The sequence below is a fragment of the Myotis daubentonii genome, chromosome 19 (genome assembly GCF_963259705.1).
Source record: "Myotis daubentonii chromosome 19, mMyoDau2.1, whole genome shotgun sequence".
Classification (NCBI taxonomy): Eukaryota; Metazoa; Chordata; class Mammalia; order Chiroptera; family Vespertilionidae; genus Myotis; species Myotis daubentonii.
In genome coordinates, this window is record NC_081858.1 from 18,499,458 (window position 1) to 18,523,465 (window position 24,008).

General features: G+C 45.6%; 1 protein-coding gene across 2 annotated transcripts in view; it reads left to right on the forward strand.

Annotated features, from left to right (window-relative positions):
• The first annotated feature begins 505 nt into the window (after positions 1-505).
• BARX2 (BARX homeobox 2) overlaps positions 506-24,008 on the forward strand; it is a 57,566-nt gene continuing 34,063 nt past the window's right edge. The window contains exon 1 of one of the 2 annotated variants that reach the window (XM_059677199.1): positions 506-1,069. In XM_059677199.1, the coding sequence (XP_059533182.1) occupies positions 883-1,069 (187 nt within the window). In that variant the 5' untranslated portion in view covers positions 506-882. The remainder of the gene's footprint in view (positions 1,070-24,008) is intronic. The other variant, XM_059677198.1, reaches the window with a different exon arrangement.

Below are 24,008 nucleotides of genomic sequence, written 5' to 3' on the forward strand. Positions count from 1 at the left end.
TAAAAAGGAATGCACACTTCTGTTGGTTACTTTTTTATTTCTACAGTTTATTACTGGGATAGCGGACAGGGCAAGGGTCATCCATGGTATGGGATCTCCATGGGGCAGTCAAGTTTGCAATCGGCGCAAACATCCGATCCTGGGCTCGCACGGGCAGCGAGCGCAGGGGACGGGAGGGGCGGCCGCAGTCCTCTCGACCGGGCCGGCGGGGGTCCTAGCCCGGAGGGAGAAGGGCACATTGGTTTCTGGGGTTGCCGAGGACTCGGCTTCTTCCTAGTAAGGGACCTATACCCGCCCGTTCCTGGTTTGAAGGCGGGGGGAACGGGGCCAGGTGGGTAGTGAGATGCGCGCGAAGGAGACGCGCTGGGACGCGCTGGGGGCAGCGGCCCGCGTAGGCCAGGCCGGCGGGCGGGGCAGTGCGCGCTCCCCGCACCGCGCGCACCCTCGAGCGCGCACGCTACACACACACCTGGAGGTTGTTCCAGCGGAGGGGCGGGGAGGACAGGCAAAGCGAGTGTCTTAAAATAGAGAGTCAGGCAGAAGAGCGAGAGACGCGCGCAGGCGGGAGGAGGCGAGGAGGGCGACGGGCACGCGGCGCGCAGGCTCCCGCCGAGTTGGCACAGGCGGGCTCCCGGCCGCCGACGCCCCTCGGCGTGAGTCCGCACCCGGCCCTGCAGGAAGCGCGCGCTGATTGACAGTGGCGGCGTCCCCAAAAAGGCGCGGCGAAGATGCTGATCTGCGGGTGGGTCTAGACGCGCGGCCGGCGCGCCCGGTGCCCGCTCCCCTCCGCGCCCCGCCAGCCAGGGCTCCGCCGCCTCCCGGCTGCCGAGGCGCCGGGCACAGACCCCAGCCGGTGCGCCAGCCCCGCGGCCCCGGCTCACCATGCACTGCCACGCGGAGCTGCGGCTCACCTCGCCCGGCCAACTCAAAGCAGCCAGGCGGCGCTACAAGACTTTCATGATCGACGAGATCCTCTCCAAGGAGACCTGCGACTACTTTGAGAAACTTTCCCTCTATTCCGTGTGCCCCTCGCTGGTCGTGCGACCCAAGCCCCTGCATTCCTGTACCGGTAAGGCGCCCCGCTGGGGTTTTGGGGGGGGGGGGGGAAGGGGGCGCTAGCTCTCTCGCTGGTGTCGGGCGCTTTACCTCTTCTGTCCTCCCATCCGAGGGCGAGAGGACTAGAATTCTCAGCGGCGGGCAGATTGCTAAAGCGGCTGCACTTTTCGGTCTGGGAGAAGGCGATCCCTGGGAAGGGCTGGTCAAGGTGTGGGACACTAGGTGGGAACAAAAGGGAAGGCGACGCGCCCCAGGAGCGGGTCGCCGGAGCCAGAGGGAGCTTCCTGCTTCCCAGCGCTGCCTGGGTTTTCGGTCAGAAAGTTCAAACTCTTGACCTGGTTCAGAGCCTAAAACATTGTTTCAGGAAGTGGTGTTGCTTCTCGCCTTGAGTTAACTCCAATCTTTGGTCTTCATTGGGAATTTTTCAAGGAAAGCGGTATGCTAAGGCTCTCGACAAAATGCCATATTCACTGAACTTGACTGGAAAGGCTCTCCCTTTGGGGGAAATCGTTCCGGATTATGTCGCACTGTGTTGTAAGCGGAATTAGTTTTCTGTGCCTGCTAAACGAAACGAAACTCAACTAAACAACCAAAAAACAACTGTGATAGCAATAAAAACATTCCTCACATCTGGGTTTCGTTCTCTGCAAGAACTAAGACCAATAGTGACGATCAAGAGCACTTCATAAATATACTGAAAAAGGGCGTAGCTTTATGTAGAAAATAAATCCAAAGGTATTTATTTTTAAAAAAACACACACACACTTTGAGTACATGAAGAGAATTGAGACTATCTAAACGTAGGGATAGCAAAAACAAAAACACAAAACAAAAAGCTGAAGCAATTTTTATTAAAAAAGTTATTGACGGTGCTTTCAACTCAAGGTGTCCACGTGGCATTTCCAAACCAAGAGACCCTTTGAGGTTATGTTTGTTGCATGGATGGCATGACATAAATTAATTTAGTCATATTTACATTGAACAAGGAAACTGAAGAGCCAGCAGTAATTTTAAAAAAACACGTTTTTGGAATGGCCAGGCCAAGACCTGGGCAGTGATTGAAATCCTTTACTTTCTGTTGGTTCCATTGGAAGTCCCTGTAGGATAGTCAGTGAATGTGTGTAAATACATACCATAAAGCTCTCTTACAACCGAATTGTGCCTACATGTATTTGGTTATAACATGAATATTATGCTCAATTACACCTTTGTAAAATAAATTTTATCTGTCAGGTGAAAGTAGGCCTAAGAGCCCATACCACAACTTGTAATACTGAATTTTAAAAATCCAGAAATAGCCAAGACAAGAAACAAATAAGACATTTTAGAAACAAGGTAGTTATCCTTGATGTTGATATTTTTACAGTTGTGTGCCTGCCGCGTAAAAACCCTGGGTGAATAGTTTTCGTAGATGTTGGATAGGGGAGGTAGGCTGCATCTTGTGTTAAGCATAAATTTAATCCTTTGCTACAATAACTCAGATCCTTTTCATCACAAATTAAACAGAGAGGATCTGTTTTAATCACAAATCTCAATGCGCCTTGCTAAGGTTACTTACCTGGAGGTTCCCAGGACAAAACAGAACAACTTCTAAATACCCAGGTAGAGCATAGAGCCTGCAGGTTTGTTTGTTTGTTTGTTTGTTTGTTTGTTTGTTTTTAGTAACTTCGCAGCATGCATTGATTTGAAGGCAGCCTTTTCTGGCTTTTATCAGTTGCGGAACTGGATCATAGAAGAAAACAAGAAGTAAAGAGCCTCTGAAATCAGTGGTCCAGTTATCCGTCAAGGCTAAGTGCTGTGTTTTACGGGACCTTGTGTGGGAAATTAATCAGAGGAAAATCAAATGACTCATCTGAGGCTGTGAGTTAAAAGAGAATTGTGCGCGTATATCATGAACTAAAAGCGTTGCTCAGTTTTGTGCTTCTGGTGTTCATTGGTTTGTGAGAGAGGGTCGTGGCTGGTTTTCTTGCCCTATCACCCCAGGGCTTGCTTTCTATGCATTGTTCTTTTGAAAATGTGTTGTGAGTTTGCTCTCATTGAGATTTAAAATACAGAAACTGGGATTTGCCAGTGGAATTAAACCCATAAAAACTGGCTACAATAGTCCATACTTTCAGACCCAAAGCTTTCAGTGGGTTTACGGTTACAGTTAAAGCCTTACATGTATTAGATCATGGGAATCCCATTAGTGACTTCGCAAAGGTTTTGCAAATAACCCTACTTTCAAAGCATTTTGTTGCTTTTAACGGTTATGTTCAGGATCAAAAATCTTAGCTTGGATGAACTTAATCTTTTTTTTTTTATTAATTAAAAAACAACAGCAGTCAGTTCTTGGCACCCGTCACCCATAATGAAACTGTAGTTTTTTTCTGTATCAAGATAACTAGCACTTTTGGTGGAACCAATGCATTAAAAAGTTCAAATCAAGTGAAAGGCACACATTGGAATTAAAGTAACTGAACTTTCTCATCCTTTGGTCTGCTGTTTTAAGATTTAAATAAACAACAGAAGTGAACTTTGTCAGGTCAGACAATGAAAACTAAGATACAAAAAGTCACCACCCTGCATAACCAGTATATAAAATTGGGGTGGAAAGAAAGCGATCGCATCGAAAAGGCCTCTTCATAGTTAAGCAGTCCATGTTCTTTAGATTAATAATTCAAATATCAATTCATGATACTGAATCTCCTCAGGCAGAAGATCTTGAGTTCCAGTAAACTGGGAAATGGAAACATTTTATGTAATCACCTGACAAAGATTTATTATCAGGCACGCTAACCTTAATGGAATACTCACCTTCAAAAAATTACTCTCTATATTCACAGGCCCATTTCTTATTACAAATGGTGTGATTTTAGTCTTAGAAAGCTGTTTCTAAATCACAGGGGATCTCCTAAGTCACATTATAATCACTGAGAAGGAACCTTATGTGGGAAATTAAGCCAAACAAAAGGAACGTTTATCATTACGTTTAAAATAAGATTTAAAAAGCGAAGCGCAAAGAAAGCCTCCATATGAAAACAGGTGTGTTCTGCAGACCCCTGTTGAGCTGTGCAATACGCTCAGAATTAACTTGGTATATAACCTGTTGGTCTCCTTTTCAATTTGATCACAGTGATCCTCACTCAGAATGGAAACATATTGCCATTTGGGAATCAATAACGATCACACATCAACATTAGAGCATAGACAGTGACTGAAGGCCAAGCATGAGGTGCCCTTTAGGGTGTCGTAAATTCTGTTGAAGTCTGCAGTGTGTTGTTGATTTCTCTGGTTGGGATTTATGCTTCTTGGTGGAGGAGTCACTTGCAGAAACCGGCCTCCAGGACGGAATAGACTGCAGGGCGGGGGTAGGGGGGGTACCTGCACAGTAGCTTTGGGGGGATCCCTCTTTCAGTTTGATCTTTAGACACAGGCAGAGTTTCTAAACTTGAGGGGTGTTTGGAAACAAATGAGTAACTCGCTTCACAAAAACAACGATGTCACAGTTTACCCTCAGAATTTTCATAGGAGGGTACCGAGAAACCAACTGACTGTGCTTATAATTTGTGCTAATTACTTATAATTATTTATAGTATAACCTAGATTTACCGCAGACTTGCACATACATATTTGTGGGGAGGTGGATATAGACATTTGGACATTTTACAACCCATGACCAGTACGTGACTTTTAATTATTCCACTGAAACCATAGTCCAGCCCTGGCCGCGTGGCTCAGTTGGTTGGAGCATCTTCCTGTAAACCAAAGGTTTCAGGTTCGATTCCTGGTCAGGGCACATACCTGGGTTTTCGGTTCGATCCCTGGTTGGGGTGCCTATGAGAGGTGGCTGATTGAAGTTTCTTTCTCCCCCCTTCTCTTTCTCCCCCCTCTCTCTCCTTTCCTCTCTCTAAAATCAGTGAATACATCCTTGGGTGAGGATAAAAAAAATTTAAACCATAGTCTAATTCCTTCCCCCTTCTCTGGCAGAATGATCCTGTTGAATGTGTCCGTGATTGGCCAGTCTTATTGCATAGCTGACTGGAGGTATAGAGGTGGGAGGGATCATAGACCAGTGTCCCCTAGGACAGTGGTCGGCAAACTCATTAGTCAACAGAGCCAAATATCAACAGCACAATGATTGAAATTTCTTTTGAGAGCCAAATTTTTTAAACTTAAACTATATAGGTAGGTACATTGTTATTAACTTAATTAGGGTACTCCTAAGGCTTAGGAAGAGCCACATGTGGCTTGAGAGCCGCAGTTTGCCGACCACTGCCCTAGAAGAAGACACTTTTTTGCAAAGTGCTAGGGTCACATCAGTGTGGGCATCGTTTCTGTCCGTGCTACCCACGCTGTCCTTCTCGTGAGGGTACCCAGGAGTTGGAAGACCTTTCCCACGTGGTCACACACCCGGGGTAAACTCCTGCAGTCACACCCAAGGCACAGACAACCAGCCAATTAAAAGGGGCATTTGGGGAAGGGTGTTTATCTGAGGAGGTGGCATTGAGAACATTTTATCCTTTGGTGGGTCCAAGAGAAACAAGTTCTTTGGGGTGGTGTCCTTGGGTTCATTCTTCTTTTCTTTTTTTAATCACAAAGATTGGGTGTCATCGCAGTGAAAAATGAAAGGAGGTGCGGACATGTATCATGACTCCGTAGGGAGGTCGGGAGCCAGCTACTGCTTTCTGGAGTTGGCTCCTGTGGCTCCCCAAACTCAGCTCTGGCTTTCAGTCAGAAACCAGACCCCGTAGGATCTTGGGAGCTGGGAGCTGGGCACTGGAATGTTAATGGAGAAATGCAAACTGGGGTTTGGGAAAATGATCATTACGAACAAGCATTTGCATTTCTGCCAGAGGCAAATAGGCTTTTATTAGCAATTACTCATAACCGCGTCTCCTGTTCCCATTGTAAGGGCACATAAATCAAGGGGCTCACAGGGCCAGGACTCATCAGGGTCAGAGACTATATTTGGACTGAGTTCTTTTGAGATCCTCAGCTGTCGTTTTATTATCCCTTAAATGTTATAACTCCTTTGTTGAATAGGGATGCTGAGGGGTTCCTTCAGGAGTCAGTTTTAACTAGTGACTACTGCATGAGCCGTTTCTTCTCTGGTTGTGTTTTTCTAATGAGAAAATGATTAGAAGTTTCGTTCACAGGTTACCATACCTCTCCAAACACCTGTCATCTTCAGTTTCATGGAATGCAATAATTTAACTCAACCAATATTTATGCTTACTGGGTGATGGCACTGTTATGAGTCACTAATGTCAAGTTTCTTCTAAATCTTGACAAACAGTTGGGATATTTGAAAAATGCCTCTAGACTACTTGTAGAACCACTGCCAAGCCCTTTGTGGTCCTTCTCTCAAGTATGTGGTGGGCAGTTTGGAATTGGGATGGGGAGCATTTTGACACTTCAATGCTTTTGCTTACCATATGGAATTTCCTCTTTGAACTCCACCTAAAGGGCGTTATCACCAGCAAAACTGTCATGTTAACCTCGTTAACGACAACTCAAATGAACTCCAATGAAACCGTACCCATGGTAACTCTACGAAATCAGTTTCCTACAAAGATGCTCGTTTGTGTGTTTTTCGGTTGTACGTCTGGATGGAAAACAATTTGTGATACAAGCGTGGACAGCAGTGATAAAGTTGCCAGTTTTAACATACCTCGGGAATCTAAAGGCAAAGATCGTTAGGATTAATATATCCCAGGGATTTGTATGAAAAGCAGTTGAGGATTGTACAGAGAGATGAAGGGAAAGAGAGAGAGAGAGAGAGAGAGAGAGAGAGAGAGAGAGAGAGAGAGAGAGAGAAAGGAAAAGGGAAAAAGAAAAAGGGGTTTCTTTTGAAACTTGAAGCTACTTGACTTAGCCTTGTGTGTGCCACAGTGCCCTTCAGTGGCTGTAGGGACAAAACAAAGGTGGCTTCGGAAATCCTTCTGTCAGCGTAGGGCCTGTAAGTGTGATTCCACTTAGACACACGCCGGAGCCCCTTAGGGGAGGAGACCCAGAGCCTGGGGCCTGCCCGGCATGTGCGTTCAGTGTGGAGGCCTGAGCAAGTGCTAACCCAGGAGCAGTTTTAGGTGTCACTGGCACTTTTGTTTTGAGGTCAAGGAGGAAGAGGAACAGAGATGAAAGCCAGGCAGGTCGCCCGGATCTGAGGCTCCCTCATGTGCACGAAGTCTGTGAAGTTCTGTGGGTGTTGTGAGCCCGACCCCCACACTTGCCACTGGTCCTGGCCGAGGGAAGTGAATTCGGGTCCTGTCGCTGAGTCCGTTGCCGAACTCTTAACTGGGATCTGGTGGCGAGGGCTGCGAGGATTTGGATGTGATGCATAGATCGAAGCTTCAGTGCTCTCTTTTGCGGAGGAGCAGGAGTTTTCTGTGTGGGGGGATGGACCCCATGCTCACAGCTGGCTGAGCTTCTTCGAAGCCAGAACGTCCGCAGAATTGTCATGAGCCACTCCTCTCAAGTGGCACACTTGGGCTCTGTATGACAAGGAGGAAGGGAAGAGAAGGATTGAGACTATGTGGGAGACGCCAGGGCCTGTCTCCGTTTTGGCTGCTCCAGATGTTGGAATGGCTCTCCTTCCCGCCCCCCCCCCCCTCCTGCATGGAGGACAGGATAGAATAGGCAGTAGAATGTATTAATCACGGGGTTCAGATCAGGGCCTTGTACAAAGTTGGTGGTCTTAGCCAACGAAATACTCTGGTGTGTTTTCTGTTTTCATTTTAACCAAAAAACCCTTTGCAAACCCTCGGGATTTCATTGATTTTTATTACAGCTTAATAACAGTTAGAAAAAGAAATGTCTCATTAAAATGAATGCTCTAAATAAAAACACAGTTAGTTTTCCATTACGGTGTCTAATTACTCATCATCGCCAGGGCATTTTTATATGGCAGTTTAACTTCTGGAAGGTGGAAACTTGGCACGTATTGAAGGAACAGAGCAGTGCACCTAGATAGATATCAGAAGATGGGCTAATTATATTTGGGCTGGGGTTGACTCTTACCCAGGATCTCTCTGAGAAGGCCTCTTTCTTCAGTCACTACGGGAAGTCTCTGCTTTTGCTAGTGCCCGTTGAAAAGGAATCCGAAGGGAGAGAATTCTGAGCATTAGATCATGTACAAGTGCACCTGGAAAGGGACCCTGCCAGTTACCCACTGGTGCTGATGTCAGGACTACCTGATAGGCCTGGAGGACAGCTATCCACGCTTGCTGACTCCATGGCAGGGCTTGTGAGGCTGAATGGACACAGCCTTTCTCCCAGGAAAGGTCAGGCTGCCCCTGAACAGGAGCCAAGCTGGAAAACTCTCACCACCAAATGAAGGATGTCAAGAGCGCCAGCAGGGAGGCTGATGTGGGTCCTTTTTATTGCGTCTCTCGCTCACCAACACGTCCTCTGGAGCGTGTCCCTCTGGATTTTGGCGACAGATAGGTAATTCCACAGTGAGCACTGAATGGGACCAGCTGCCCCCCTGGGGGATGTCAGTGTGCTTCTGGCCATTATTACAAAACACCCGTGTCTGTGATAAGTGACAGGATAATTGTCCTTCGGCTTTTCTTATCCAAGGATCACGTTTGATGTGTGGGGAAAGGGACTGGCCCTGGGCCTGGTGGAATCCCATGAAGTCACGGCTGAGTTTCTATCTTAGGAAACCTGACAGGTCCCTAACCCTGATTTACCTGCTGGCTTCCACAGCCCTTTGCCCTCTGCCCAGAGTTCCTGCCACACTTTAACGTAACCGACTCGGGCTCATGGTCATTCACAGAGGAGGCCACAGCCACGTGTGGATTGAAGGAAGTGTAACTTCCATGTTGAGTTTAAGCAAGATCAAGGGGAACTGACTCCACATTTTCCTGATGGTAACTTACAAATAACCAGGTACTGATATCATGTCTTTGAATCATGGGAAATAGTCTGGACAAGGAGAGTTGCTGAGGCGGCTCCTCTGAGTCCTCCGGTACTTATTCCAAAGGGAGCTACACATCTGGGAGAAAAGCTAGAAATACTTTCTATCCTGAACCTTATCCATATTAAGAACAATAGTAGAAATAGTGATGGTGTTTTTTAGTGTCTCACATGTCCTAGGCACTGGACTCGGTCTTCATGATCAGCTTCAAATCATCCCTAAGAGATGGATATTATTATCTCTGCCGTACGGATGGGGAAGCTGAGACCCGAAGCAGCATTCTCAGAGTCACAGAATAGGCAAAGATCTCTTACAAGCAATAAGATAAAAGGCAAGTACAAAAATGGGCAGGTCATAGAAATGAAGAGCAAGACCACCAGTAAGCATGAGAGGAAGTTTGCCTCACTGGTAGTCAGCCACACACCAGTGAACAGGAGAAGCCAATTCATACCCATTGGGTAGGCGAAAACGAAAGAATCTCACAGTATTAGTTCACGACAGGGATGTGGAGCAGTAGACATTCTCATACTCTGATGGTGGGAGTAGGATTTGGTACAATTCCTTTGGAGAGGTTTGTGGCAACACCCAGTAACGCTGCAGATGTACACACATCCTGTAGCTCCCACTCCCACTTCGGCATGGATGTCCTGAGAAATCGCTGTACGTGTGCTAAAGGACACGTGTATCAGAACACTCATTTCTGTGTTGTGTGTGATACGAAAAATCTAAAACAATCACTGCTTTTTAGAAGGAAAAAAGAGAAATCATATGTGCTATCTTTTTTTAAAATATATATTTTTTGTTGATTTCAGAGAGGAATGGAGAGGGAGAGAGAGAAACATCAATGATGAGAGAGAATCATTGATCGGCTGCCTCCTGCACACCCTCCACTGGAGATCCGCAACCCTGGCATGTGCCCTTGACTGGAATCAAACCCTGAACCCTTTGATCTGCAGGCCAACGCTCCATCCACTGAGCCAAACCAGCTAGGGCTGTGCTATCTTTTTATGCAGTGATGAAAATGAATGAAACAGATCCACTTGTGTGAATATGGATAGATTTTAGAAACTCAATGCTGAGGAAGAAAAACAAAGTGTAGATTGACACTTACAGTCGGACACCATTTATATAAAGCTGGAAAACATGTAAAATATCTATATATTGTTTAGGGAGGCAAGGGTATGGGATCGGAGAAGGCTCCTCACAGCTTTTTATTTGCCTGTGTAATTACGGTAGTTATCAAGGAAAAGGCCTAATGTAAACATGGCCAAGCATTAAGTTTTGGCAAAACTTGGTCATGGGTACACAGATGTTCTACATTATGCTTTGTGCTTTTCTGTATGTTTGAAATTCTCTATAATATAAACATTGAAAAATGATAGTACGGGAGACCCCCGTACGCATGAAACCCTTGATCTTGTGGGGCTTTTGATGGCTTTCTTAATAGCTTTTCTCTCCTGAAACAGAAGCTTTTCAGTCTCACAGAGGGGAAATAAGAACACTTTAGAGTTAGACACGCGTACAGCTCACACTCACGCAGCCACTGTGACTTCTGAAATTGGTGTTCGGAACTTCCTTACCGCCTCTGGCTGGGTGGGGACATTATTTATCACCAAGGTAACTGCTGTTCACCCAGTAATGCTTTGGCATCTGAGTGAGTGGTTCCTGAACTGGGCACCAGGGCCAGAGGAATTGCTGGGAAGTGTGTGTGTGTGTGTGTGTGTGTGTGTGTGTTCCCAAATATACATCGATAATCATGCAAGCAAGAGTGATTAGGTTTCTCTTTCCCCCACTTCTCAATGATGTTGAAAACCACACTAAATCGCCTTTGATGGCATCTGCTGGTATGACGTGCCATCCTTGGCTTTGAGAATGGCCCATTGCTGTTGACAATTTAACTTGAAAAACAAAACAAAACATGGAAGGACAGCTGTGAATGCCAAGGATCTAAAAATGTTAATGTAGCTGCTTAGCCGGGAAGAATGATGTCGATATGGGCTGATACGCTGGTGGTGTTCTCTTTATATTTTGTAACCACGATTGGATTTTAGGCTTTGTTTGATGTGTGGTACCAGGGATTGTTAGGGAGGGATGGGAACCGTCACCATGGTGATCACACAGAGAGCTATTTATTCAGGATAATAAATGGTCGTCCTGTGGTTTGGAGAAGGTAACCTAGACCATGAGACAGTGACAGTGGGGGTGGCAGATGCTCGGGGCAGCCGACTCATTTTTCTCTTCTCTACAAAATACATACGGCCCGATTTAGAAATATTTCTTTAAGATGTTTTCGACACAAATGTGGCCCTTTAGGAGCTCTGCCTTCCTGTGCCCGTTCAGAGGGGGAAAAAAACTCCTTCGTGTGTAGATGAAACAGTTTGTACTGTCGAGAGTTGGCCAAAGGGTTTCCCCTTCTCAGACCAGCCCTCCGGGCCTAAACACACACATGGGCAGAGAAGAAAACACTAAATCAAAGCACCAGACCTTTTATAGCCAGAGTGGCTGTGCTGTGGCGCTTGGCAGCGCACCCGGTCAGCAGGAATTAGTGACCACATCCAGGGGATGGTGGCCAAATAGGACATGACGGAAGGGATGGTGGATCTGTCGGACCTGTGGCCAGCGAACAGACATTCCTGGGGGCAGGAGCCAGTCCTCTGAGCACGACACGCACGGTGGCTGGGCTCACGCCAAGGGACTGAACCTTGGCTGTGTCATCAGCCTCCCGAACCCCTCCAGTGAGGCCGTATTCCTCATAAAGTGAGGAAGCACGCTGGGCTTTGGGCCGGGAATGGAGGAAATCTCATCAAGAAAGATGGTCCACGCCCGGCTGGTGTGGCTCAGTGGTTGAGCATCGACTTATGAACCAAGAGGTCACAGTTTGATTCCTGGTCAAGGGCAGATGCCCGAGTTGCAGGCTCAATCCCCAGTAGGGGTTGTGCAGGAGGCAGCCAATCAATGGTTCTCTCATCACTGATGTTTATATCTCTCCCTCTCCCTCTCCCTTCTCTCTGAAATCAGTAAAAATATATTTAAAAACTAAAGTTAAAAATAAAGTTCAGTACTACCTAGAATCTATATGAAAGTGTGTAAACGAACTCAGGTCTGTCCCTTTCCACAGAACTCACTACTGTATAGAAAGCCAGGTCCATAGGAATTTATTTTGAACCTATGAACTCCTTTGTTCATATTTATAATCATTTAATGCGTGCCAGTCAGTCTCTTGTCTCTCATCTCCCTTGATGATTTGGGTTTCTGAGAGATTCCAGAAGAATTCTAAGAAGCACGCAGACTTCACAGGAAGTGAGGTCTTGGGGCGGGGCGGGGGGGGGGGGGGCTAATGGACTTGATACCGTCCGACTGTGCGACACTGAACTCATCGCATGGGCTCTGAGCTGTGGTTCTAGGGCCATCAAAGGTGGAATTCCCATCAGGTATTCATTGGTTGCTGTGAACCAGAGAGAAAATGTTTAACAATTAAATGCCAGACCAATGCTTTGAAGAATTACGACTTGGGACTATTTTTTATGAAGTATTTGTTGGGGGGAAAAAAGCCTCACCAAGTGGTTTGGCATCACTTAAACCAGGGTGGGAAACATCCAGCCCGAAGGCTGTCTAAGGCCCGAGAAATCATTTGGTCTGGCCCTGCCCAGGCATTAGGGGTGAGTTAATTCAATGTTTGACCAAATACAGCAGGCTGGTTTTCAGGTGGATAATTTTGTATGGACCTTAAATGATGTTATAAATATCCAGATAGCCCTTGGCAGAAAAAGGTTCCCCACCCCTGACTTAAAAGAATGCAAGATGGGTTTTTCACATTATGTCTAGTTGGGCTGCTTCTGAGAGTCTCTATTTTTAAAAAGCTTTCTCTATGATTATCCTAAAAAGTCACGTTGGGGAACTACTGTAGTGTAGATAACAGCTTGCAGATGAGGCTGGTGCAGTTTACACCCCATGACTCAAACGTGTGAGGCTCTTTAGGGGAGCAATCCTAGTGTATGGCTTTCCCGTCCGATGGTCCTCGGTTTGCTTGCATTTGACTGTCTGTGTGACCTTAGGCGAGTCATTTCATCTCCCTGACACTCAATTTCCTCATCTATAAAAGGGAGATATTAATAACTACCTGGCAGGGTTAGTCATGTAGGCTAAACGAGATAATGTATGTAAAGCTTTCAGCCTAGTCCCTAGCACGTACGTGCTCGGTAATTGATAGTTTCTATTACAAACAATCATCTTAAAATGATAACCCCATCTTGATTGACTGAAGCACAGCCCTTCAGGGAAAGATCACTATAATGGTGAAGTTAACACAAGAAAAATGAAATATCCTGGAAAACAAAACGAAACACAACACAACCACCCCACTTCAGTCTGGAGCATTCTTGTCGGCTGTGTCATTGCCTTTGGAGGCCTCTTGCAACCTGGGTGGTCTGTGAGCTGTTCAAGTTCATGGATAGATAGGTTTCATCCACCCCCCCCCTTTCTGTTTTAGAATGGGGATTCAGAATTTTGTAAATTTGTAAATGAGTGGCGTAAACAGGTCAACCCTACGGCATCAGAAAATGTGCTTTGTCACTTCCTTTTTTACAAGACTTGCTTACGGTTAATTACCCTGAAGCCATGTCTCCTCATGCTGCTGTGCATCCCAAGGACTTTGGGTTTTGTTTTTTTTTAGGAAAGTGGCAGAGTTTCTCCACACGTTTAATTTCTTCTTTGAAGCGCGGAGTTTAAGGAGAGTCTTTTCTTTTAGAGGAGAATACGGTGTGGGAAAAGGTAGCAGTTTGGAGGCTCACTGTTGTCCTAGTCTAACATTGGGTCTGTGGTTCCGAGGGAGTTGCTGAGGAAGTGCCTCTCTCAGGGCCTTTGAGTTGCTGTTGGGGCTGGCTGAGGGTTGCACTCTGAGTGGTACAGCAGGCCATTCTCTGGACAGGGCTGCAGGGACCAGGGCCCTACATGGATTTGTTTTCCTGGAATTGTGTTTCTCAGCTAGTCACTGGTGCCTAGGAAGTCAAGTATCTGCTGATGTAATACTCTGCTTGGTGAATCCGCTCCGTGGTGTGAGACACCTTCTCTTGACGAGGCGTTCTCCCTCTTCATGGTGGGAAGGAAGCCCCAGTGAAGAGGGTGCTACCTCCGCCTACCATGTAGAGTGAAGATTCCCATGAGCCGTCTCTAGTGACCCCACCCAGGTGCAGTGGTGGGTGGGGGCCAGGTGGGAGCAGGTGGGATGGGGCATGTGGCAGTGTCCTCCTGGCTGCCATGGAGCCCTGTTGATTTGTGTAGGGAGCCTGACTTGGTCCCCAAGTTTCTCAGACCATTGTTCCAATAGGACTCCCTGGGAGATAGGGATCTTTGGCAGCGTGGGGAGAATATTGTTAAAGGTATGAATTCAGAGAAGCAAAGTACACATGTCTGTGCTCCAGTAGGAGGGGAGTGGGCAGGAGTGGGCGGTGTGGGTGGCGGGAGGTGAGAGGGAATGTTGGCAAGAAGAGTCCGGGTAAGAAAGCCAGTTCTGCTGACGCCTGGATCTTCAGATGCCTGTTCAGCACTTGTCCCCAGGAGGAAGACACCTTTTCAAACGAGAATGGAATATTTCACTGTGGAACTTGTCCTAGGAGTACGTGCTTATTATCAGAGGCGTTTCTCGGTGACTTCTGATTGGGCAATGGCCCGCCCAGCCACACATGTAGCCAAATTATCATATATATTAACGATGCAGTAAAGAATTTCGTCATCCTGGGTCACAAAGGATCATTATTATTGTATCAGAACACAGTCATGGTATTCATGCGTTGCCGTGCTAGCAATCGCGTGTACTTGGTGTCCGGAGGCCATGTGGGAGCCGAGGTCTGAGTGTACATCTTGTCAGAAAACCCCTCTGTCGTCTGGCCAGTGTGGCTCAGTGGTTGAGCGTCGACCTATGAACCAGGAGGTCACAGTTTGATTCCTGGTCGGGGCACATGCCCAGATTGTGGGCTCAATCCCCAGTGGGGGGCGTGCAAGAGGCAGCTGATCGATGGTTCTCTCTCACCATTGATGTTTCTATCTCTCCCTCTCCCTTCTCTAAAATCAATAAAAATATATTTTATTTTTTAAAATATATTTCATTTATTTTTTTACAGGGAGGAAGGGAGAGGGATAGAGAGCCAGAAACATCGATGAGAGAGAAACATCGATCAGCTGCCTCCTGCACACCCCCTCCTGGGGAATGTGCCCGCAACCAAAGTACATGCCCCTGACCGGAATCGAACCTGGGACCTTTCAGTCCACAGGCCGACGCTTTATCCACTGAGCCAAACCAGTTAGGGCTAAAAATATATTTTAAAAAAAGAAAACCACTCTGCTTAGGACCCCCCCCCCCCCCACTGACTGTGAGGTCCCAGTGCCTCGGTTCCTGCTATTGGCAGAACAGACCTACCTCCCAGTGTGTTGGGGAGGAGTATTAATCCAGTGCTTTGAAAATGTTCAAAGTGACCGACTGAGGGAAGCTGGTCGTCTCAGGGGACCGACACGTCACTGTGATTTTCTAGACGGCTTGACCGGCGGCCAGATCTGGCCTCCCGCGTCTTTCTCTGCTGCCACGAGCTCAGAACGGTCTGTACATTTGTCAATGGTAGAAAAGAGATCCAAAGAAGAAGAATATTTTGTGGCAATGAACACTATATGAAATCCAAACAGTGTCCCTGAGCGTTTATCGGAGCACAGCCACACCCATCTATTTGTGGTGGCTTTTGGGCTACGTCCGCAGAGGTGAGTGGTTCCAACAGAGACAGCGTGGCCCACAAGCCTGAAATACTTCCCGCCCCGCCATGTGCGGGGAAAGTGTGCCGCCCGCTGAACTAGACTGTTGGGAGCAGGGTTCCGAGGCAGTGAAACAAGATTGTTACTGATCCATGGCAGATGATGTCATTCCAGGCCAGCAAAATACCTCCTTTGATTCTTCAGGGACCAGGGCCCTGTGATGTGTGAAAGGCCCGGGGGTGGGAGTTTAGTGGGGAATTTTGCAAGGACTCTCTTAAATTGAGATCAGGCTCTGAGTGCTGAGGATACATTTCCAAACCTTTCCAGAGACAACACAGGATTTTTCTTGCACTGAGAGAGGGGTCAGAATATTTACAGTAACATGTTTGGGATTCAACTGAATTTGGGGGATTTTTTAAATGTTTGTTTGTTTATTTATTTATTGTTGCTGTTCCAACCCTCACTGGTTTTCCCAGAGAACTTTAGGATGACAACTTAGAGGATCTCAGGAGTATCGATATTACTGACATTTTCCAGTTTGAGGTTTGGGTGACATTTTATAATGCTTCTTATTTCCCTTTGATGTGTTGCCCATCCCTTGAAACAATAGTAGTCATAATAATGCAAGTTGTACAATTAATTCCATTTGCAAAGCCCCACCTGAAAGGGTTTGCACAGCTGGTAAGGCACTGAATTGCGGGGGTACCTCTGCTGTGGAAATGCACGTCTATCTACATCTGTTGGAATTTTCAACTCATTCAAGATCAGGGCTGCCAGGATGTTCAAGAAGGATGAAGCCCGATTCTGTAGATGCCTCAGTCACACTCTTGTTTTCACTGAGGCACTTGGGTTAGGGGAGACTTCAGTCTCCGCCGCAGGCTTGGAGCTAATGAAACCCACTGGGAAGTGGGGGATGTGAAATTAACCGGATTCAGCTGTAACTTCCTGTCCACTGTTGGGTTTATCCAGACAGGAGGCTGGGAATCCTTACCACCAAAAGGGAGTTGGAGAGGAGTGTGTATGTGTGGAAGGCAGATTGACTTCAGAGGAAGAAATCATTGGTGTTCTAGGTAAAATTCTACTTCCTAGAGATGTGTGGTACATGCTACAATGATTTTTTTTTTTGTAATCGTCACCCAAGGATGTTTTTCCATTGATTTTTAGAACGAGTGGAAGAGAGAGGGAAAGACAGAGAGAAATATCAATGTGAGAGAAACACATCGATTGGTTGCCTCCTGCATGAGCCCTTGGCCCAGGGAAGAACCGCAACTAAAGTACATGCCCTTGACCAGAATCAAACCCGGGACCCGTTGGTCCACAGGCCAATGCTCTATCCACTGAGCCAAACTGGCAAGGGCTACAATGATTTTCTTCAAATCAGAGATGAGCTTACAAAATGATAAACAAAACACATATAATAGCAAATACTTATACTGAACTCTGCACCAGGAACTTTTCTGAATACCTTACATGAATTAACTTATTTAATAATAATCATGTGATACTATTATTTGTGGAGAGTGGTTACAGTGTTTGGACAGGTTCAAGCCTCGGACTAATGAGAGGGCACAGTCCTCTCATGGCCACGTGCAAGTCCCAGCTTAGAGGGCAGAGCCCTCCCAGCACAATTATAAAGGGTATAATTGTAAGCTTGAACCTATGGTCCGAATCTGTGGCCCCACGTGGCTGAGTGATATGGGCTGCAGGAGGTACAGCAAGTAAACAAAGCTTGATCAGGTGCATGTAATTGAGTAGATTCGAAACCCACAAGAAGGTTGTAACCACGCCCTTACTTTGCCTGGTGGAATCTGGCTATAAACTAAAGAGACGGCTTACAGGCCGTGGTGCTGTCGCTAGCTCTCCGTCAGAGAGGGCAGCGTCCCACCCAGACCCAGCTTTCTTCTCTTGTCTGTTTTTTCCCAATCCTTCACTGCCCCCTCTCAGGCTCACCAAACCTGGCTGAGCTGGCTTGGCACATATGGCACCCAACGTGGGGCTGAGTATGCCATGGCCGTGCCGGCTCACCACAGTTATTCTTCTCATTTAGTCGAAGAGGAAAGAGAAAGAAGTAGAGAGAGCCCTCTTCTTGGGTGGAATAGTACGGAAGCGGAGAGGAGAAGTAAAAGAACATTCTAGGTTGTCTAGAGATTAACTACATTAAGGGGTTATAACCTCTGATTTCTACCGTGCTAATTAAAAAGAAAAAAAAAACCTACTCCAAAAATATGGGTGGAGGAGCAGAGGAGAAATCCAAACCTCACTCCATAAAGGAGAAACTCAGTTGCCTAATTTGGAGTTTAGACTTCTGAATAGCATCTTCTTTTTAAAAGTGTGGTGATGAGTCCAGATTAGACCTTCAGCAATGTTTTTTAAAATTTCGGATTTTTTAAAAATTAGGACTCATTAGATTTTCCTTAGTTCTTTATTTCCAGGCTATCAAACTACCCCTAGACTGAGTAGGACATTTTTTTTCACAAGGAGCAGTAAGTTCTTACGTAGCTAGAAGCCTCTGGAATGTATTAGCGTCCAGATTTGCAAAGCAAGCGAGTGATGGCCATGGTTCAGTATTTTACCCATTATGTTTCACTGACTTAGGTACTGTTCCAGGAAGGGTCTGACTTAAATAAATTTTATCTCCTTATTGATACTGAAACGTAAAATGTTGAATGGATAAAAATATTTATAAGATCTAAAGAGGATATAAACAACAATAATACAATGAACAGAGAACGTTTCTTCTGAGGTTGCCGTGTCCCTCGTGCCATGCGCCTCCCCTTCCGGCAGTGCCCAGTTCTATGTTCAGATCCTGCTCTTCGCTGTAGTTTTTCCATGTTTGTGTCCCTACCTCGAATATTGTGCAGTGTGGCTGGGTTTTGAACCTGATATAAAGGTTAGCACACTGCTGTATTTTTTTGTGACTTGTTTTTTTCACGTAGCATTACATTTCCAAGAACCACCAGTGTTCTGTGTAGCTGCAGTTCACTTACTCTCATTACTGCATAATATCCAAGTGTATAAACAACCAGAATCTATTTACCCATTTCATTGATGGGCTTTCGGGTGGTTTCCAGGTCTTGCTATAGATATTGCTGCTTTGACCATTCTTAACAAATGCCTGGGCCAGGACTCATTTAATTAATTTTTCTATGAAAAGGACAGTCTTATGGTTTAATGAAAATAATATGCACTCCTTGCATAGATAAATGCTGTTTTTATTTTGGAACACATACTGCATATTAAATGGGCTTATTTTTTTATTTGCTTTATTGGTGAATTTCCCCTGAGAAGTGACAATAATTTGTATATTTTCTTTTCTAAATGAATCAAGGCATGTAGTGTAAAAATTATGAGAAAATAAGCCTGCCCAGTTTTACATTAAAGGTTTTGTAAATATGTAACAAAATAAACAAATTAGAAAAATTCTAAATTTCATTAGAATGTGAAGTACTTTCTTCTCTACACTAGACATGAAATAAACTTTTGTCATCCAGAGCAACAAAACAAAACAAAAAAATATTCCACTGAAAGGGAAGATGGTCTCTGCCCCACTCTTGTTCATTTGCAGACTGGAGAAGACATTTTTATTTTCAACATTTTTCAACTTAAAAAAGATAGACCTTAAAAAACCTTTCGAAATAATTTATAGAGTTTTGCAAAGACTCAGAGCTTTAGAGCAGCGAACAGTCTGTAGTCTCTTTGCTTTTCTGACGGGGAAGGGAAAAAAAGAAAAAAAGCTCAGAGCAAGTAAATTACTTAACCAAGATCACAGAGGACTGCCAGGCCTAAAAATACCTCTTCTTTAAAATAGCTACATGAATCTATAGTTTCTCTTCTAAATTAGAAGCCACAGCTTCTTCTCATTATATATATGCATCGTGTAAACGGAATCTTTCGCGCATCTGAAACTTAGTGTCGGTAAAACAATAGAACGAGGTTTGATTTTTGAAAATTGCTCTTCTCCACCCTGTGGGTTGTGCTGACCCTGGAGAGGTTGTATTTAGTTCCCACAGCCTGGTTGCTGGCGTTGACAATATTGCCATTGTCTGACACCTGGGCTGCCACCGGCTCTGTTGGGAGACAGCACTGAGCTCAGAGGACCCTGCTGGAGTGTCAATAGAGCTAGCACAGGCATCTCCTCCCCAGCCTGTCCCCACCCCGCCTGCCCGGGGCTTCCCCTCCAAGGAAGCGGCAGCTTTGCAGCAGAGAATTTAATGAGGTCATTGGGATTAGCCTGGGTTCGTGGGCAGGGGGCTCCTGCATTTAGGGTTGGGTGTGAGGCCTTTAATGTTCTTGGAATCTCGCTGGTCCCCAGGCACACCCCTGCCGTGCCCCGTCCAGCCCTCTCCCTCTGCCCCATCCTGAAATAGCCCTGGTTCACACGGAAGAAATTTACTTCCCTAATCCCCACGAGCTGGCCAGCTCTGCATTTGCCACGGGGTGGGTTTTGACTTTCTTTCCCTGAAGGAGAATCTCTAAAAGCTTAAAATCCACTTTTAAAACCTAGTAGGAAAGCAACCAGACCTGAGTCGCAAGATGTAGATCGAGTCTCCAGCGCTGCCACTTGCTGGGCGACTGTGGGCTGGTTGCTGCGCTTCTCTGATCCTCTCCTTTTCATATACGTATTTCAGAGAGGAAGGGAGAGGGAGACACAGTTAGAAACATCAATGATGAGAGAGAATCATTGATCGGCTGCCTCCTGCACGCCCCACACTGGGATTGAGCCTCAACCCCGGCATGTGCCTTGACCGGGAATTGAACACTGACCTCCTGGTTCGTAGGTCGATGCTCAACCACTGAGCCACCCTCTCCTTTTCCATGTGAAATAGGTATGGTAACACCAATGCTCCTGGGTCTGCTGTAGAGATTGAATGAGCTAACGCTCCTGAATCTCACATGGACAACAGGTTTCACCTGTGAAATAAATTGAAGCACAAATAAATACTGGTGCATCCTCCATGTTTCCTTTTTTTAAAAAAATATATTTTATTGATTTTTTACAGAGAGGAAGGGAGAGAGATAGTCAGAAACATCGATGAGAGAGAAACATCGATCAGCTGCCTCCTGCACATCCCCCACTGGAGATGTGCCCGCAACCCAGGTACATGCCCTTGACCGGAATCGAACCTGGGACCTTTCAGTCCGCAGGCCGACGCTCTATCCACTGAGCCAAACCAGTTTTGGCCTCCCTGTTTCCTTATGTTTCAACATCAGAAAGCCAGGGGACACATTTGCAAGAAGCCAGAGCGATAAGGGATGCTAGATTTAGAGCATGTTGCACACCAGCTGCCCCCTTCCCCTGTGCTCCGGCCCCACCAGGCTTAGTCAAGAGGGGACACTGAAACTTCTTGTGTGACCATCTCTCTCCCCTGTGGGGCTCTGGGCTTCCATCAGGCAAGGATTCTGCCTGATTCTTCTTTAGGCCTCTAGCATCTAGCATATTTGGGGCATATTTTTGGCCTGTGGTAGCTGCTAACAACAGTATTGTTTTCAAACTTACCCAAGTGTTGAGAACTGACTCTGCCCAGTGTTTCTTTAGGGCTTGGCTTACTGTAGTCAATTTTCCTCTTGCTCAACCCTTCCCCACTCTCTCCACACAGTTGACTTTTTCGTCTCTAGGGACCACCCTACACCTGCGGTGCTCAGATGTTGCTGCTCCTCTCCCCCTCGTGTCCCCCCCCCCTTTTTTTGGTCTAAGAATTTATAATGTGGGGCTTGTTACACTTTCTTAATGGACTTTATTATCTGCTTCCGTGTTATAATCTTTACATTTAAGGCCTTATTTATCTATAGTAAACTGTCTGCTGTGTGTGTGTGTCTCTTTTAATTCCCTAAGTGGATATTGATTGGACTGCCCCAAGCAGCATAATGGTTCAAGTTCATCTACAAGACTCAAGTGTAGCCTATCTGGATGGCGGGTAGGAGTTAAATGGCAGCTGTTAAACAGTGCATAGCAACTCCTCACAACGGCTTAAACATGAAACGGGACTTGGAGTAACAGAATATGCTGGAATTTGATGAGGACACTGAGTGCTACAGGACATGGGATTTGAACTTGCAGTTGTAGACAATGACTACACCTCCTACGATCAGAGCCCTTGACCTTTAGACCCACGATGCCCAGAAGAAAGGCTGGTGGAATTACCAGCAAGGCCCCAGTGCAGCTCGCACACCCTCCCTGTTGCACAACATTCGCTCCTTTCTTCCTTAACTTTCCATGCAATAGAGACATAGAGCCCCCTTCATGAACCATGAAGTTGATGATCAGAATAACTGCAAGACCTTCAAAAACTTCCAGGGATGAAAAGTGCTAAGAAACCAAAAGAAGTAAGTCGCCTAACACATAACTGGCACTAAACATCTTTTCATGAAAGGATCTGACCTAAGCTAGTGGATATTGAGAAATGCCCTAAAAAGGTGTATAGCATCATTTAAGAGTGGTGCCCCTTTGAAAATAAAATTATTAATGAGCACACTAGCCTCTTTTTGTGCATAAGAAGTTGAACAGATCGCTGTGATTTCTTAGATTTCATACAACATCAGATTCCAAATAATTTATCAAATACAATGTCTACATTAAAACCTTAGTGATTAAATGCAACCCTTAAATGATGGAGTGATCCACACTAAATTTTCTGATTAAAGCACAGAAAAGCTAACAGCCCTTACTGTTTCAATTAGAATTGCTTCAATGAAAATTCATTCATAAAAATTTTATTGGGTATGTACTCCCCCAAGGTGTTGTGCTAAGACTGGAAATATGGTGGTGACCAAGCTGCCAAGTTCTGCCCTCAGAGTTGTGGGAGATGCAGATGAGTAAATATGAAGTCACCAGTACAGAATCATATGACAAATTCTGTGATGGGGGAAGGTGGGTGTGCTGAGGGACACCTGACCCTGACTGGGACTTGGGGTTGCATGTAGGGAAGGCATCCTCTAACCTGAGAGAACAGGATGAACAGGCAGGCTGAGTGGAATGTTCTAGCAGAGGCAGAAGGTTGCTAAAATGAGTTCCTTTCCCTGAATGCTATAATGAACATAATGGAACATTGGTTTTTGTGTGCGTTTTTGTTTTTGATGGTTGAAGGACTCATGACCTTCAGGTAATTGTTTTTTATCACCAGTCTTTATATAGTGTTGTAGGTGTAGTTGTGTGAAATTAGTAGAAGTTGTGTTTCAAAAGTAAACCTGCATCACTCAACCTAATACTTGTGTGGTAGAGAGGCAATGCAAAAACCATTCAGGTGAATTGTGTGTTTTTGAGTCATGACTTACTGTCACTTCATAAATCCATTCTGTGTTCTCCCCCCTTTCATCATTGTTGCTTTGGAGGTTCATGATATTATCTATGTCTCTTGGTGAAAGTAGGGTTTTATGTTTTACCAGGAATAGAGGCTCATTTGATATATGGAGTTTACTTCTCATTTTATAATGGGCCCCTAGAGTGACATGAGTAAGTTGTTTCATTTTTCTGGATTCTTTTTTTTTTTTTTTGCATAGAGATATGCTCATTGGTGAAGTATGTGGAGGTTCTTAAATATCAAGTAGGAAACAGGAAAGTATGAATATGATTATGTATCTACAAATATTTGCCTGTTCTAAGCAGATGCTCAGCAAGTGTTTGCTGAAATAAATTTGAGAGCGAAACCATTCACAGTAAAGTGGTAGAATCCTAGTTGCAACAGGTGAATTAAAAAAAAAATGTCATTGCTGTTTCCATTGGAATTTCAGAGCTTTTTGTGTGACTGTTTTTGATTCTGGTTCACTCATCATTGGTTGGCTAAGTTCATCAGAATCTGCATGGGAGGTCAGGAAGTATGTTGGTTCACTTTGCACAGAACACACTGCAGCCCCATTGGCAAAAGCTGAGCTTGATTCCAGTTCTAATACGTGGCTTAAGAAACCTCCAGAGAGCCAAGGGCCATGATAGGTTTTGTGAGAGAAGGTGCCTATGTAGCTAGGACTTTTCTTGTTCTTAAAAGCTGGGGATTCCTGTGTTTTGTTCCTTCGTAACACAGTGGCTCAGAGAAAGTCAGACTGGAGTACTTTACCTCCCTGACCTCCCATTTTGGGATTTCAGTTCCACTCTAAGGATATTTTCAGAAAGAGAAAAAACATAATCCGTTGTTCTAATAGCTATTCCAGGAACATCATGATGCTCCACGGGTCAGATCAGCTCATGTCCACCTGTAGGGTAGCCATGGGTATTACACTTGCGGCATCCAGGGTCTCAGCTGGGTAGGCTCTCCTGGAGTGTAAGTGTGGTTAGCTTATTATCCGGGTGACTGTTCTCCTGGGAAGACTGTCAGGTTGACCG